Source organism: Ictalurus punctatus, chromosome 1, assembly GCF_001660625.3.
Source record: "Ictalurus punctatus breed USDA103 chromosome 1, Coco_2.0, whole genome shotgun sequence".
NCBI classification, from domain to species: Eukaryota; Metazoa; Chordata; class Actinopteri; order Siluriformes; family Ictaluridae; genus Ictalurus; species Ictalurus punctatus.
Window position 1 is genome coordinate 34816408 of NC_030416.2, and position 15020 is coordinate 34831427.

General features: G+C 40.8%; 1 protein-coding gene across 1 annotated transcript in view; it reads right to left on the reverse strand.

The window, feature by feature from the left end:
- The window catches only part of gad2 (glutamate decarboxylase 2), a 33604-nt gene extending 19461 nt beyond the window's left edge, over positions 1-14143 (reverse strand). Inside the window, exons 1-10 of the mRNA XM_017481773.3 lie at positions 13357-14143; positions 12852-12914; positions 12315-12449; positions 11119-11352; positions 9739-9829; positions 8044-8156; positions 6240-6355; positions 4202-4281; positions 4020-4074; positions 2394-2510 (exon numbers count right to left, since the gene is read on the reverse strand). Of these exons, the coding sequence (XP_017337262.1) occupies positions 2394-2510; positions 4020-4074; positions 4202-4281; positions 6240-6355; positions 8044-8156; positions 9739-9829; positions 11119-11352; positions 12315-12449; positions 12852-12914; positions 13357-13429 (1077 nt within the window). The 5' untranslated portion in view covers positions 13430-14143. The remainder of the gene's footprint in view (positions 1-2393; positions 2511-4019; positions 4075-4201; positions 4282-6239; positions 6356-8043; positions 8157-9738; positions 9830-11118; positions 11353-12314; positions 12450-12851; positions 12915-13356) is intronic.
- Positions 14144-15020: the final 877 nt, after the last annotated feature.

The following is a 15020-nucleotide window of genomic DNA, read 5'->3' on the forward strand; positions in this document are numbered from 1 at the left end:
GTAACTACATCAGCACACAGTAACTACATCAGCACACAGTCACCTCATCAGCACACAGTAACTACATCAGCACCTAGTAACTACATCAGCACACAGTCACTACATCAGCACACAGTCACCTCATCAGCACAATCACTACATCAGCACACAGTCACCTCATCAGCACACAGTCACTACATCAGCACACAGTCACTACATCAGCACCCAGTAACTACATCAGCACCCATCAGCACCCAGTTACTGTGTGCTGTAACTACATCAGCACACAGTAACTACATCAGCACACAGTCACTACATCAGCACACAGTCACTACATCAGCACACAGTAACTACATCAGCACACAGTCACTACATCAGCACCTAGTAACTACATCAGCACAGTCACTACATCAGCACAGTCACCACATCAGCACACAGTCACCACATCAACACGCAGTCACCACATCAGCATCCAGTCTCCACACCATCATAGTCACCGCATCAGCATACAGTCACCACATCAGCACAAAGTCACCACATCAGCGTACAGTCACCCAGTTACTACAGCGGCACCTAGTCACCACATCTGCCACAGTCACCGCTTCAGCACCCAATTACTACATCAGCACACAGTCACCGCATCAGAACACAGTCACCTCATCAGCACACAGTCACCACACCATCACAGTCACCACATCAGCACACAGTCACCACATCAGCACACAGTCACCACATCAGCACACAGTCACCACATCAGCACACAGTCACTACATCAGCACAGTCACTACATCAGCACACAGTCACCACATCAGCACACAGTCACCACATCAGCACACAGTAACTACATCAGCACAGTCACTACATCAGCACACAGTCACCTCATCAGCACACAGTCACTACATCAGCACACAGTCACTACATCAGTACACAGTCACTACATCAGCACACAGTCACTACATCAGCACACAGTCACTACATCAGCACACAGTCACTACATCAGCAAACAGTCACTACATCAGCACAGTCACTACATCAGCACACAGTCACTACATCAGCACAGTCACTACATCAGCACCCAGTAACTACATCAGCACCCAGTAACTACATCAGCACCCAGTAACTACATCAGCACACAGTCACTACATCAGCACACAGTAACTACATCAGCACACAGTCACTACATCAGCACACAGTAACTACATCAGCACACAGTCACTACATCAGCACCTAGTAACTACATCAGCACCCAGTAACTACATCAGCACACAGTCACTACATCAGCACACAGTAACTACATCAGCACACAGTCACTACATCAGCACACAGTAACTACATCAGCACACAGTCACTACATCAGCACCTAGTAACTACATCAGCACAGTCACTACATCAGCACAGTCACCACATCAGCACACAGTCACCACATCAACACGCAGTCACCACATCAGCATCCAGTCTCCACACCATCATAGTCACCGCATCAGCATACAGTCACTACATCAGCACAAAGTCACCACATCAGCGTACAGTCACCCAGTTACTACAGCGGCACCTAGTCACCACATCTGCCACAGTCACCGCTTCAGCACCCAATTACTACATCAGCACACAGTCACCGCATCAGAACACAGTCACCTCATCAGCACACAGTCACCACACCATCACAGTCACCACATCAGCACAGTCACCACATCAGCACACAGTCACCACATCAGCACACAGTCACCACATCAGCACACAGTCACCACATCAGCACACAGTCACTACATCAGCACACAGTCACCACATCAGCACACAGTCACCACATCAGCACACAGTCACCACATCAGCACACAGTCACCACATCAGCACACAGTCTCCACACCATCACAGTCACCACATCAGCACAGTCACCACATCAGCACACAGTCACCACATCAGCACACAGTCACCACATCAGCACACAGTCACCACATCAGCACACAGTCACCACATCAGCACACAGTAACAACATCAGCACACAGTCACCGCATCAGAACACAGTCACCTCATCAGCACACAGTCACCACACCATCACAGTCACCACATCAGCACACAGTCACTACATCAGCACACAGTCACTACATCAGCACACAGTAACAACATCAGCACACAGTCACCACATCAGCACACAGTCACTACATCAGCACACAGTCACTACATCAGCACACAGTAACAACATCAGCACACAGTCACCACATCAGCACACAGTCACTACATCAGCACACAGTCACTACATCAGCACACAGTCTCCACACCATCACAGTCACCACATCAGCACACAGTCACCACATCAGCACACAGTCACCACATCAGCACACAGTCACCACATCAGCACACAGTCACTACATCAGCACACAGTCACTTCAACAGCAACTGAATAACTTTGTACTCACATCCACATGCATCCAAACGTTATACTTCTTACAGATGTCCGAGATGGCGATCAGAGGATCAAATGCTCCGTACACTGTCGTCCCGGCTGTAGCACTCACAAAGAATGGTACATAACCCTGAGAAAGAAAGAAAGAAAGAATTAAATATAACAAACAAACAACACAAATAAATAAACAAAAACATGAACAAAAATGCAGAGTAATAAAAAAAAATATTAAAAAGAGAATATAGTAGAATGATGAACTAAAGGTAATAGAATAAAATAAAATTGAATATAATGATGTAAAGGAGGAGAACAGAAAATAATTTAATTCCATAGACGATAATATAATACAATTATCATAAACTAGTAATAATCATAGCATAGAAAAAGGGAATAGAATATAATAGAAAGAAAGAAACCGAGAAAGAAGAAGACACCGACAAAGAAAGTGATAAAGAAACAAAGAAAGAAAGAAAGTCACGTTTGGTTGAGCTTTTTCACACTTAGCTCCTAAACTCTGGACTAGCCTTCCTGATAATGTTTGGGGTTCAGACACACTTGCTCAGTTGAAATCCAGATTAAAAACACATTTCTTCAGCCTTGCATTCACATAACCTTGTACTCCAGTCGTCTCTGATAAAACGATAACAAATGCACATGGTCATCTCTGCCTGAAATGCATTGAACATCCTTCTCCGTTTAATTCCTGTTCCTAATCAGTGAATGTGCCAGCTCCAGTTCAGAACCAGCCTCTACGAAGATTCCAGATGACACCAACGCCTGCGAAGACTTTGGATGATTCCAACGTCTAATCGTCACAATCACAAGCTCTGCACCTGTTGCTCCTGGGGTAGCAGTGTGCCTGACCCGTTCTGCTCTCCGGGCTGGCCTGGACCGACCTGGTGCCCTGCTTCTGGAGTTCTCCTCACCTGGAGGCCAGTCACTGTTGCTGAGGACGGCCCCATGTGGACAGCCTGGGGACACACTTGGAAGCCGTGAAGGTGGCATTGGACTGCAATTGATGCGGGCAGTTTTGATGCAGTGTCTTGGGACTGCGGTTGTGGTGACGGGTTTGGTACTGCAACTGCCACAAGCAGACCGCGCTCGGGTCTCCATCCACGGGTGGACAGTTCATGACTCCATGTTGAGACTGTGCTGAGTTTCCTGATTTCACAGCCGCACTTTTTGTTTTATCTTCGTAGCAGACAGTTATAGAAGGGATTTATTTATAGTCGCACTATCCGGTGTCACCCAGATGAGGACGGGTTCCCTTTAGAGTCCGGTTCCTCTCAAGGTTTCTTCCTCACATCATCTCAGGGAGTTTTTCCTCACCACCGTCGCCTCTGGCTTGCTCATTAAGGATAAATTTACCAATTTAAAATTTAGATCTGAAATTGATATATTTCTATAAAGCTGCTTTGTGACAATGTCCATTGTGTAACGTGCTACACAAATAATCCTGACCTGAACCGAACATTAATGCGTGTATCAGATCAGGACATTACGTCAGTTGTTCAGTGTTCAGTGCACTTCAGCTGTAAAGGTTAGACGAAGTGCAGACTGATGAAGCAGACTTAATACTTAATGTGTGTGTATGTGTGTGCGTGCGTGCGTGTGTGTGTGTGCGTCAGACTTTCATTACCTTCTGCTTGGCCTCCACTATCCTCCGCTCCAGGTCAGAAGGGATCAGCTTTCCCCTGTCAGAGACAAAAGCACTATTTTACCGCTGGAGCCATGTGTGATTGTCATTAAGCCATGCGTAAGTGTATTCCTCAATTCTCCAGCCATGCACAAAAAACAGCACTATGGAATATCCAGACTCACCGCTCATCGGCTTTGATACAAATCACGCTCTCTGTTCCTATTCCAAGAGCTGCAGCTCCCTTCTTGATCGAGAAATGACTCTGAAATGAAGAACAGAGTATTTCAGTCAAAGGTTAGAAAGATACAAATTCTACAACAGTTTTGAGCAGTGGAATGAAACACACAGCCTGTGGGCCGGGACTAGATCAAGAAAAGAAATGAATGGAATTACCAAGTGAACCGAATGAAATTAGAATCTCTATTTTGCAACTGCGTTGAAAGATTTGAAAGAAAGAGCTTGTCTGTTATTCCAGAGCCATAGAGCTCTAATAAACCCAGGGCCATGGACTCAGTTAGTGACAAAAACGTGCTAATCATCTGCAATTCTTTAATAGCCAGCTAAAAATCTTATGCTGTTAACATATCTCTTTTGGAAAATAAGTAGGCACAGAGTGCCAAGAAAAAAAATGAAAAGAAATGATCGATACAAATGATGGACAGTGATGGACACAAAAAGAAAGAAAGAAAGAAAGAAAGAAAGAAAGAAAGAAAGAAAGACAAAAGAGAGAATAGAACAATACAAAACAGAATAGAATAAAATAGAACAGAATAACAAAATAAAGTATAGAATAGAATGATGATAAAACAGTAATTATAGAACAGAATGGAATAGAAAGATGAAAGAATATATAGAATATATAGAATGGAATGACAAATGATAGAATGGAATAGAATGACAGTAGAAAGAAAGTACAAAATATAATGATGAAAGAAAGAATGTATAGAATAGAATAGAACAGAGTAGAATAGAAAAGAATAGAACAGAGTAGAATAGAAAAGAATAGAGCGGAATAAAATAGAACAGAGCAGAATAGAATGATGAAAGGGCAAAAAGACAGAATAGAATGATGAAAGAAAGAATGCATGGCGTAGAATAGAATAGAAAAGAATAGAACAGAATCAAAACGAATAGAATAGAATGATGAAGGAAAGAATGTACAGAATAGAATAGAATGATGAAGGAAAGAATGTACAGAATAGAATAGAATGATGAAAGAGCAAAAGTATAGAATCGAATGATGAAAGAAGGAACGTATAGAATGGAACAGAACAGAACAGAACAGAAAGATGAAAGAGCAAAGGTATAGAATAGAGTGATGCAAGAAAGAAACTATAGAAAGTGTAGAAAAGTCTAGAATATAATAGTGAATAGAATAATGAACAGAATAATGAATAGAAGAGGGGAAACAGAGCATTAAACTCAGAGCCATAAACTCAGCTACTGATGAGCAAATGATCTGCAGTCACAGAAGAACACTTCTTCCGACGATTCCAAGAACATGGACCAGTTCCTGCTTCTGTTCTGAGGTAAGTATAGAAACCAGTGTGTTTGATTTTGAAAGAATATATCATGGTAAAAATCTATCGATTTGCAAAGGCAACTGATTAAAAAGATTAAATTAGCGAGTTAGCTACGTAGCAGAGTTGAAGTAAACCGAGTTTGGAGTTACTATAGCTTTCCTGGCTGGTTATCCTCCTCTGATCTGTCTCATCAACAAGGCGCTTGATGAGCGTTCGGCGAAGTGTAATGTAGCCTAAAATGGGCTTGACACCTGTGCTTTCGAGCATTGTGTTTTCAAGGCAACAGATATATTTGGTCTCTTATTGAAACACTGTCTGTAAATTACAGTCTTATCCAAATGCTGTGAATGAAATGGCAGCTAGTGCACTTATCTGCTAGACTGAAGGTCAGGACTAACTTTAGCTGTGGCATTTCACAACAGTACTAATAAAGAGAGTGTTGTTAAAGTGGCCTGGGTCTGTTTACTGAGGCCATTACTCAAAACAGACCTATCCTCAATTACACAGGTGTGAAAAACATCAGCAAAGTGCATGTGATTTAAAAAAAAAAAGAAAAGAAAAAAGAAAAAAAAAGGCAAACATAAAATTCAGCAGCTGCACCTTGTTGTAAGCTGACATTGTTGTACCGTGATATGATGCTCATAATAAAGAAAAAACATCATGCAAAGACATGAAGAAAAAATAAAAATGACCGTACATGCTCGGACGTGAAGGCCACCAGCTTGGGCACTGATGACATCCCTTTCTCTTTGACTTCGGGAAACATCTTGTAGCGGGCCAGCAACATGGCGTACATGTTGGAAATGGCGCCACCTGCAGGAGGACGGTGCATTTTAGATACATGACTGCTACAACTGTAATACCTTTCTTTGGCCTGATTCTCCACGGTTTATGTTTGTCATACTAAGAGTGAGTCTTACATATTAATGAGGTCCTGTAGCACTGCAGTGATTAAGGAAACAGAGCGTGAAATGTTATTTGCATTACATTAGTGTCCACAAGCTGGACTGGGGCTAAGAAGATCTTCTGTTTGCCTGTACAAATGACTGCAGTGCCCTCCATTACATTACGACAAGTTAATGTTGTTTAAACTTGAGCTCCCTTCAAGCCTAGACATAATTCGACTCGACCATGGCTTGTCCACAGCCATCGAGGTGCAATGAGAGGTACATTAAGAACCTTCCGTCCTAAAAGCCAGGAGGTGTAATGAACAGCTGAGTCACTGGGTGTCTTCAAGCTAAAGCTGGTCTTGGACTGTATGAGATGATCCTGATGGCATCGTGGCTGAAATCTACAACAGACTCTGCGATGATGTGCTTTCTCCATGCCAGATTATTCCATAAAGATCCTCTAATGACAGACCAATGAAAAAAATGACTGCATTCTGCTTACTTCATCAACCGGCAGTAAACAAGCTTCAAAGTGAGCTTGAGGTTATTTTTCCTGTACATTAGCATGTTTTGTTTATGTTTTGCTATCGCCACTACCGTATTTGTAGCTGTCCCGTGAGTTTAATGATAATGATAATGAGACTTTATTGATCACATATACACTATAGCACATTTCTTCACATATGGTCAGCCATGATACAGCGCCCCTGGAGCAGAGAGGGTTAAGGGCCTTGCTTAAGGGCCCAACAGTGTCAGCTTGGCAGTGCTGGGGCTTGAACCCCGGACCTTCCGAGCTGTAACTGCCAAGCCACTACTGCCCCAAGCCACAATCCATGTTTGGCGTCATCCTATGCCATACTCCAGTTGGTGGAACTTTCCACTGGTGAGCACGTGACATTACACTTTTTTTAATCAGTCACCTGCCAATCCCCACTCAACAGCTAGCTATACAACAGATGACAGCTACCAGCTGGGAATTGAGAAGGCTATCATATGATTCACCTGAGACACATGAAGCCAGCCAACCACGTGTTCAAATTGCTGCTCATGCTGCATCACAGGGCAGTGTAACACACTTGGCTCACTCCCACCCGGAGAGCATGGCCATTTTTGCTCCCTTGACTGCCGGCCACTGACGGCTGTGGCATCGTCAGGATTCTTGTGATCTCCCAGCAGTAAGGCAAATCCATTCTGTTGCAACCCTATATTATGCTTTCTAGAGCATTCTAACCGATTTCAACTCACGTCCAAAGAATTATTCAGTAAAATATGGCCAAAATACATACAATGTAAATACAGCTTAAGAAAGAAGACTAACCTCTTGTTCCAGCACTAAAAGAAACAAAGAAACGTTATGTGTTTGGTTCCTGTACTGGCTCATGGCACGTACTCCTCTCTAGCAGAGTTTCAGCTTGATTATATTCTTAGACTCTGACCTAATTGTAATACCATGAGGATATGGTTCTGATGCAGACTACAAAGCACTTCTGTAAGGTTCTCTGCTTAATGTTTTCAATCGAAATACAAATGTTAAAGCTGCTTTATCAACAGTTACACACAACTACTATGTACTGTATATCAATATCAGACAAAGAGCAGGGTTTATCTTACCTGGTGAGAAGATGCCATCTCCACGGCCATCTTCCCAACCAATGATCTCTCTCATCTTCTTCAGCGTGACGTATTCCAGCAGGACAAACACAGGAGCCACCTCATAAGTAAACCTGTACATCATATCACATGACCCGGTCAGGAACGGTGCACTGGAATGGCGTGTACAGAGCACCAAGGGTGACATCTCTACTTAATAATAATAATAATAATAATAATCATCATCATCATCATACAGGGCAATGACGTATTAATGTGCAGCAATTAGGTAATTAACCTATAGCCATGACTTAGTAACATGATGAATGGTGTAATTACATACAGTATTAATAAGTTGTGTTGTGTTGTGCGTCCAGAATGGTGTGTGCATATACGTGTATATACATGGGCCTCCCGGCCAGCTCCATCAAACCCCTTCAAATGATTCAGAATGCAGCAGCACGCCTCGTCTTCAACCAGCCCAAGAGAACCCACGTCACACCCCTCTCCATCTCCCTCCACTGGCTTCCTGTAGCCGCCCGTATCAAATTCAAGGCCTTGATGTTCACGTACAAGACCTTGTCTGGAACAGCGCCCCCTACCTCAACTCTCTCCTGAAGGCTTACGCTCCCTCACGCAATCTGCGATCAATCAACGACCGATGCTTAGTAGTGCCTACTCAACGTGGCTCAAGATCCCTTTCCAGAACATGGTGGAATGAACTTCCGACCTCAATCCGGACCGCAGAATCTCTCACCATCTTCAAAAAACAACTCTTCCGTGAACACCTAACCAACCCATAATTTTTTTTTTTTTTAAAAAGAAAAATTGCACTTACACCTCGACTCTGCACACTTTGCTTATTCTGGAAATCAATTAACGGATCTTGTACGGTAGCACTACTTGTATTGTTCTCTCCTTGATATATCGCTTTGCTTGTATTCTCTCATTTGTAAGTCGCTTTGGATAAAAGCGTCCGCTAAATGAATAAACGTAAGTGTAATATACAAGGTTTTATGGTGACCACCACAAGCTGTCCTTTACTATTAATTACTATATGTAGATTAATTCTTTGTTTGTTTGTTTGTTTGTTTTACATGAGGTTGTTCACATAAAAAAAATGCTTTAAAAAAATTATTAACATCTTAGTTCTATTGTTTGTAACATCTAGAGCAAATCGCCTAGCTTATATCAGTGATGATATGTTTTTATTTTATTTTATTGTTTTAAAATCTGCTTATTATTAGCTTCAAATGATGTGTTACTATAGAACGGATGACGTTCGACCAAGCGCATTAATATAAACCCCATGATTTGCAGCTGCACTCCTGTCAGAGCTACCGTTATAGAAACTTACCCAACACTTTTAGCCAATCAGAATCCAGAATTCAACTATGTTATACAACTGCTACTGAACAACAACAACAACAAAAAAAAAAACCACAATCAATTTTTCAATTTTATAGAATCTCTGAAGTATAAAATCCCTTCCTCTTCCTTCTTCTTTAAGAAAGGATCCGTCACATCTACAGCTCTCACTATATTACCATTTTGATTAGCGTCAATGAAACTGCATTTCATTTGAATTTTCTTATCCTGAATACTGGTGATAAGGGAGTGATGGGGGATGTTCAGGGTCCATGCCTTTCATCATTTCCATTCCTTTCAGTTTAGATCTGAGAGAAGGTCTGTTTTTTTTTTTTGTTAGGAACTCACATGTTGGTGTTGGCGGTGGACGTGAGCCAGTCAGCGGCGAGGCCGACCATGTCTAATCCAGTGGAGAGCTGGTTGAAGTACCTGGGGTGAGCTTGAAATAACCAGATGAATGAGAATAAAATGAAATTATGGAATCCTTCACATATTGGTGATTTCTTCTTCTTTTTTTTCTTTTTCTTTTAAATCTACCGTGTGAGGTTTCACTGAGCGCTGGATTTCTACTGGTGCTAGAATGAAGTTCCTGAAGGTCACACTGCAGCTTTTCAATGTCGACAGGCCTGAAGTTGTATGTACAGTAAATGTTTTTTTTTTTTTTTTTTTTTTTTTTTTTTTTACTGTTTACAATTTCCCACCAGATTTACAAAACCGTAGCTGATTTTCTTCGTACTCACGTACTGTATGTTGATAAATGGTAATCGGATTCAAATGACCAAGCATGGTCACGACACAGCTGATTTACATTTAGCCACACCCATAAAACTCTATAAAAGGCAAAGCTCTCAGAGAGCTGAAAATAACAAAATGACGACTAAATGACTGAAAGAGCAGCTCATAAGTGTCGTATGTCTTTGTCCTAACTGAATAGCTGGTCTTATGTGTCTTCATTTATGGACACAAGAAAATGCAGTCGTGTCTGATCGTACGGTGGAGAATAAATATCCAGTGCGCTCAAGAAATCCCACACTGCATTGCAGTGACTATTATGGCTTTAAATGACACGACACCCATAACGCATTGCTCCATTTGTAGGTTTTGTGGGTTTTGACACTCATCAACCTAAATCTAAATTTGATTGGCTGCCAGTTACTATAGTGAGAAGCTGACCAATCAGGATTCAGCATCACACTCACACACTCTATTTCATGGTGGATCTGGAGCTTATACTGGGAGCACTGGGTGTGAGATGGGAATACATCCTGGATGGGAAGCAAGACCCAACACACACACACACACACACACACACACACACACACACACACACACACACACTCATTCACAACACTATGAGGAAATTTAGAGTCACTAATCTATTAGTTCTTGGTCTTAGGAAGAAACCAGAGAACCCAGAGGAAAAGTGAAGGTCATGTGGAGATGTTATAACCCCCATAAATCAATAAAGTGCCATTTAAAAGATGACCTAATGAACTCCAAACAAGCCTAGCTAATTTAAACACCACCAACAGTGCAACGGTGTTTAATTACCAAATTAATAAATCCATCATCCATCCAACTCTTACTAATCACGGTTCCTTCAGCCAGTATTTACTCCAGTTCCATCATAAAAACGAGCATGAATAATAGCTTAAAGTAAAACATTCTACACCGGTGTGAACCCACATGATCACGTGACCCTCTCCACCACCACCCCGCGTCTGGTACCTGTTTTGATGGCGTATTTGAGCGTGGCGCGGCAGCTGATCAGAATATCATCCAGGGTTTCGGGTTCATCCGACAGCTCCCAGTTGTTCCTCTGCAGCAGTTCGTTGGGGTAATGAAAATCAATCACTTTAGTCGACCTGTCGAAAGACTCCACGATGTACGCCAGCAAAATATCCACGACCTCCTGCAGGAAAGTCATCGTCTTCAGGTCGCCGTTTAAAGCGGGGAGAAGATCTGTAGGGGAGGAGGAAAAAATAATCATGATTCTAATAATAAAACCACCGCGTGAGAACAGCATGCGGGACACACGGGGACATTTCCTTCTCCATTTCCGCCGAGGAATTTCCGTTTAACCTTGAGGAGGAAAACTGAAGGTCGGAGCTTCTTACAGACCAGCAAAGGAGACACAAAGGAGATTTTCGTTTCTTCAGAATAGAAACAATACTAAGCGGATACCACGAGATATTTCATTTCCTTCTTAGAATCACCCAAAGAACGAATAGTCATTATTACGCAGAACAATTACGCACCATAAACAATATAAGAAATGTATCATTTATTTTAAATCGGATCCAGATGAATAAGGAATCACAATACAGTGACAAGAAGAACACGAAGCAATCAAATCAGAGAAAGATGAAATAAAAATCAGTACAACTCATCACACACATGCAGAGAGGTTTTCTTTTTATTTTATTTTATTTATTTTTTTTAGAAAATGACAATATAACATTGTAATAATTTTGAAAAATATTTTACTATGAATAAATCAATAGATCGATCGATCGATCGATAGATAGATAGATAGAAAGATAGATAGATAGATAGATGAAAAAATGAGGAAATAATGGCATAAAGAAATAACCTGCCGGCCCTTAGATCAGCAGCGACTTAATGTCATGTTAAATTAAAATGAAAATTAAAATGTTTATATATATATATATATATATATATATATATATATATATATATATATATATATATATATATATATATTTGAAATAAGATCGAATTACAGCTTCATAATTCGCGGGTTATATTAAAACCTGCTGAAACGAATATTTTATGTTTTATATCCGTGAACAAATTATTATCCCGTGTATGATGTGCCGGCTAGAACTCCACACACTGTGTGTGTGTGAGTGTGTGTGTGTGTGTGAGAGTGTGTGTGTGTGTGTGTGTGTGTGTGTGTGTACCTGTAGAGTAGAGCTCGGAGAAGCCCAGGTTAGATTTGGAGCAGTTGCAGGGTTTGGTGGTGCAGTTGCAGCTCTCCGCTTCCGGTTTGTCAGCACCATCCGCGCTTTTCTCCACCTCTCCCACGTTCAGCAGAGCTTACAGTGATGGAAAAGAATCATATTAATGATAAAAAAAAAAAAAAAAAAAAAATGCGCCATTCTGAACTTTTTAAATAAATTAAATAAATAAATAAATCGCTCGGATATGCCTCTCTCTCTCTCTCTCTTCATATTTATTTATATTTTATTTTATTCATATCTTCAACTTCACTTGCACACCGCTGCGTTGAAATATTCATATTTAATCATGTGCACAAACAAAACCTGCACCGAATTCTTACAGATTTCTTCCATATAGCCAAATCAATCCTTTGCTGGAATTCACAGAATGCGGCACGCGTTATGAAGGTATAGAATGTTATGCATGCAATAAAAATAATACTTTATTATATTATTATAATACTTTATTATATTATATTTCTGTTAAACTGAACCCACCACATAATTTGGATCCGATGCCTCCGGTGAATTTCTGGGCCGCCGCTTGGCACCAAGCCCTGGCTGTGACATTTACCACACACACACACACACACACACACACACACACACACACACACACACACACACACACACACACACACACACACACACACACACACACACACACCTCTGAATTTTAAAGGTCATTCAGTCACGGTGTTTAAAACTCCTTTATTTTTTATTACCTTTGTTTACAGGTGATGAAGAAAATGCGCCGAAGGTTTTGCGCGTTAATTTTTATTTTTATTTTTTTTTAAATCAACAACTTGATTACAACGCGATGTAAATCATACACAAATAAATCAGTGATGGATTTTATAACATTAACATGCTCCCCAATTCTTAAATCCGTTATTCATTATTATTATTATTATTATTATTATTATTATTATTATTATTTCCTCCTGACATTAACATGACCACACTAGTTCTTCATGTAGCATCACTACCCCCGTGTCCTTACCCGTGACCGGGCTTTGGCCGCCGCTCTCTCCACCGTTTTCTGCGCCCAGAGACCAAAAGCCGTGTGAAGCCATGGCGCAAAAAAAAAAGAAAGAAATTAAATTAAATTCTCCAGCGTTTTTTTTTTTTTTAACACTCTAGGACGCGCGGAGACGAAGAGCAGCAGCCATCCAGACCGGGAGAGAAAGATCCACAGGGCGGGTGGAGGAAAGAAAAAAACAAATAAAAACAATTAAAACGGGTTTCTGTGCCGCGGGGTTTCCAGTGGATCCGTCACCCAGTGCGTCCTCGCCTCTCTCCGGCGGGAAGGGGCCACATTTACCGCGCGCCCGGATGGATACACTTTCTCTCTCTCTCTCTCTCTCTCTCTCTCTCTCTCTCTCTCTCTCTCTCCTTTTTTCGAAGTCACGCACAAATTACAAAATCAGCACGACTTTTAAAAAATCGTGTCTTATGCTCTCTGACGCAATTCTCTAATCCGTCTTGAGAAGGAAATCAGGAAGCGAGAGGTGACCATCCATCCATCACCATCATCATCATCACCATCACCATCATCATCATCACCATCACCATCACCATCACTGCCACCGCGCGCGCCGCCGCCGCCGATGCCACCGGTCCGTTAATGTGAAGAGCGCTACGCTGCTGCACGCCAAGTATCACGTCACCATGGAGATTCCAGCGCGAGGCGCTTCGTCACGTGCCAGTGGTGCTTTTTTATTTTATTTTATTTATTTATTTATTATTTCGTTTTTGTTCGGTTTTCAGTGTCGCGTGAGATCCACGAGCAAAAGAGGGTACACAAAAAAAAATCAGGTCGTGCACGCTCCAACTTTTATTTATTTATTTATTTATTTACTTACTTACTTATAACGCACCCCCATCTCTCTCTCTCTCTCTCTCTCTCTCTCTCTCTCTCTCTCTCTCTTTGTGCGTTAATCGGGAGCTCGCGCATTTCTAATCCGAGCTCAATTCTCAGCTGAGCATCATTGTTCTCACCGCATCTAGAGATCAAGATGTAGATATACTAAATACAGCCCGATTTAAACGTCGACATCAATAAATAGCAAACGCATGAGTAAAAATAAAAGAAAGAAATAACGCCAGCAAGTAAAATGATCAGATTTGTTCTAGTGATTCATATAAAACAAACATATTTAAAAAAAAAAAAAAAAAAAAAAAAAAACCTACCTAAAAGATTATTGAGAGCAATGTAGAAAATGTTTCATCTACAAAATAAATAAAAATAAAATCAGTGCATTGTTATTAATGCACTATTTACTATTCATTTTTAATGTACATTATTATTATTATTATTATTATTATTATTATTATTATTATTATTATTATTATTATTATTGAACTGTAGACTATTTCCCATGAATCTAAACATGATGTAGAAGGTTATTTGTGTCGTTTGAGTTCACAAATTCATTGTAGCACCAAAAACAACAAAGATTAGAGCATCGTGAATTAAAATAAGGACTAAACCGCGTCACTGCGTCATTGCGTGTTTATTATAAGGAGGAATGTAAACGCGTAAAAATGTGCGCACGTGGATGTTTAATATATATATATATATATATATATATATATAATTTTTGGATTGATCTGTAAAGGGATTTCATTTTTTTTTTTTTTTTTAGGAATAAGCAGTGCAGGATC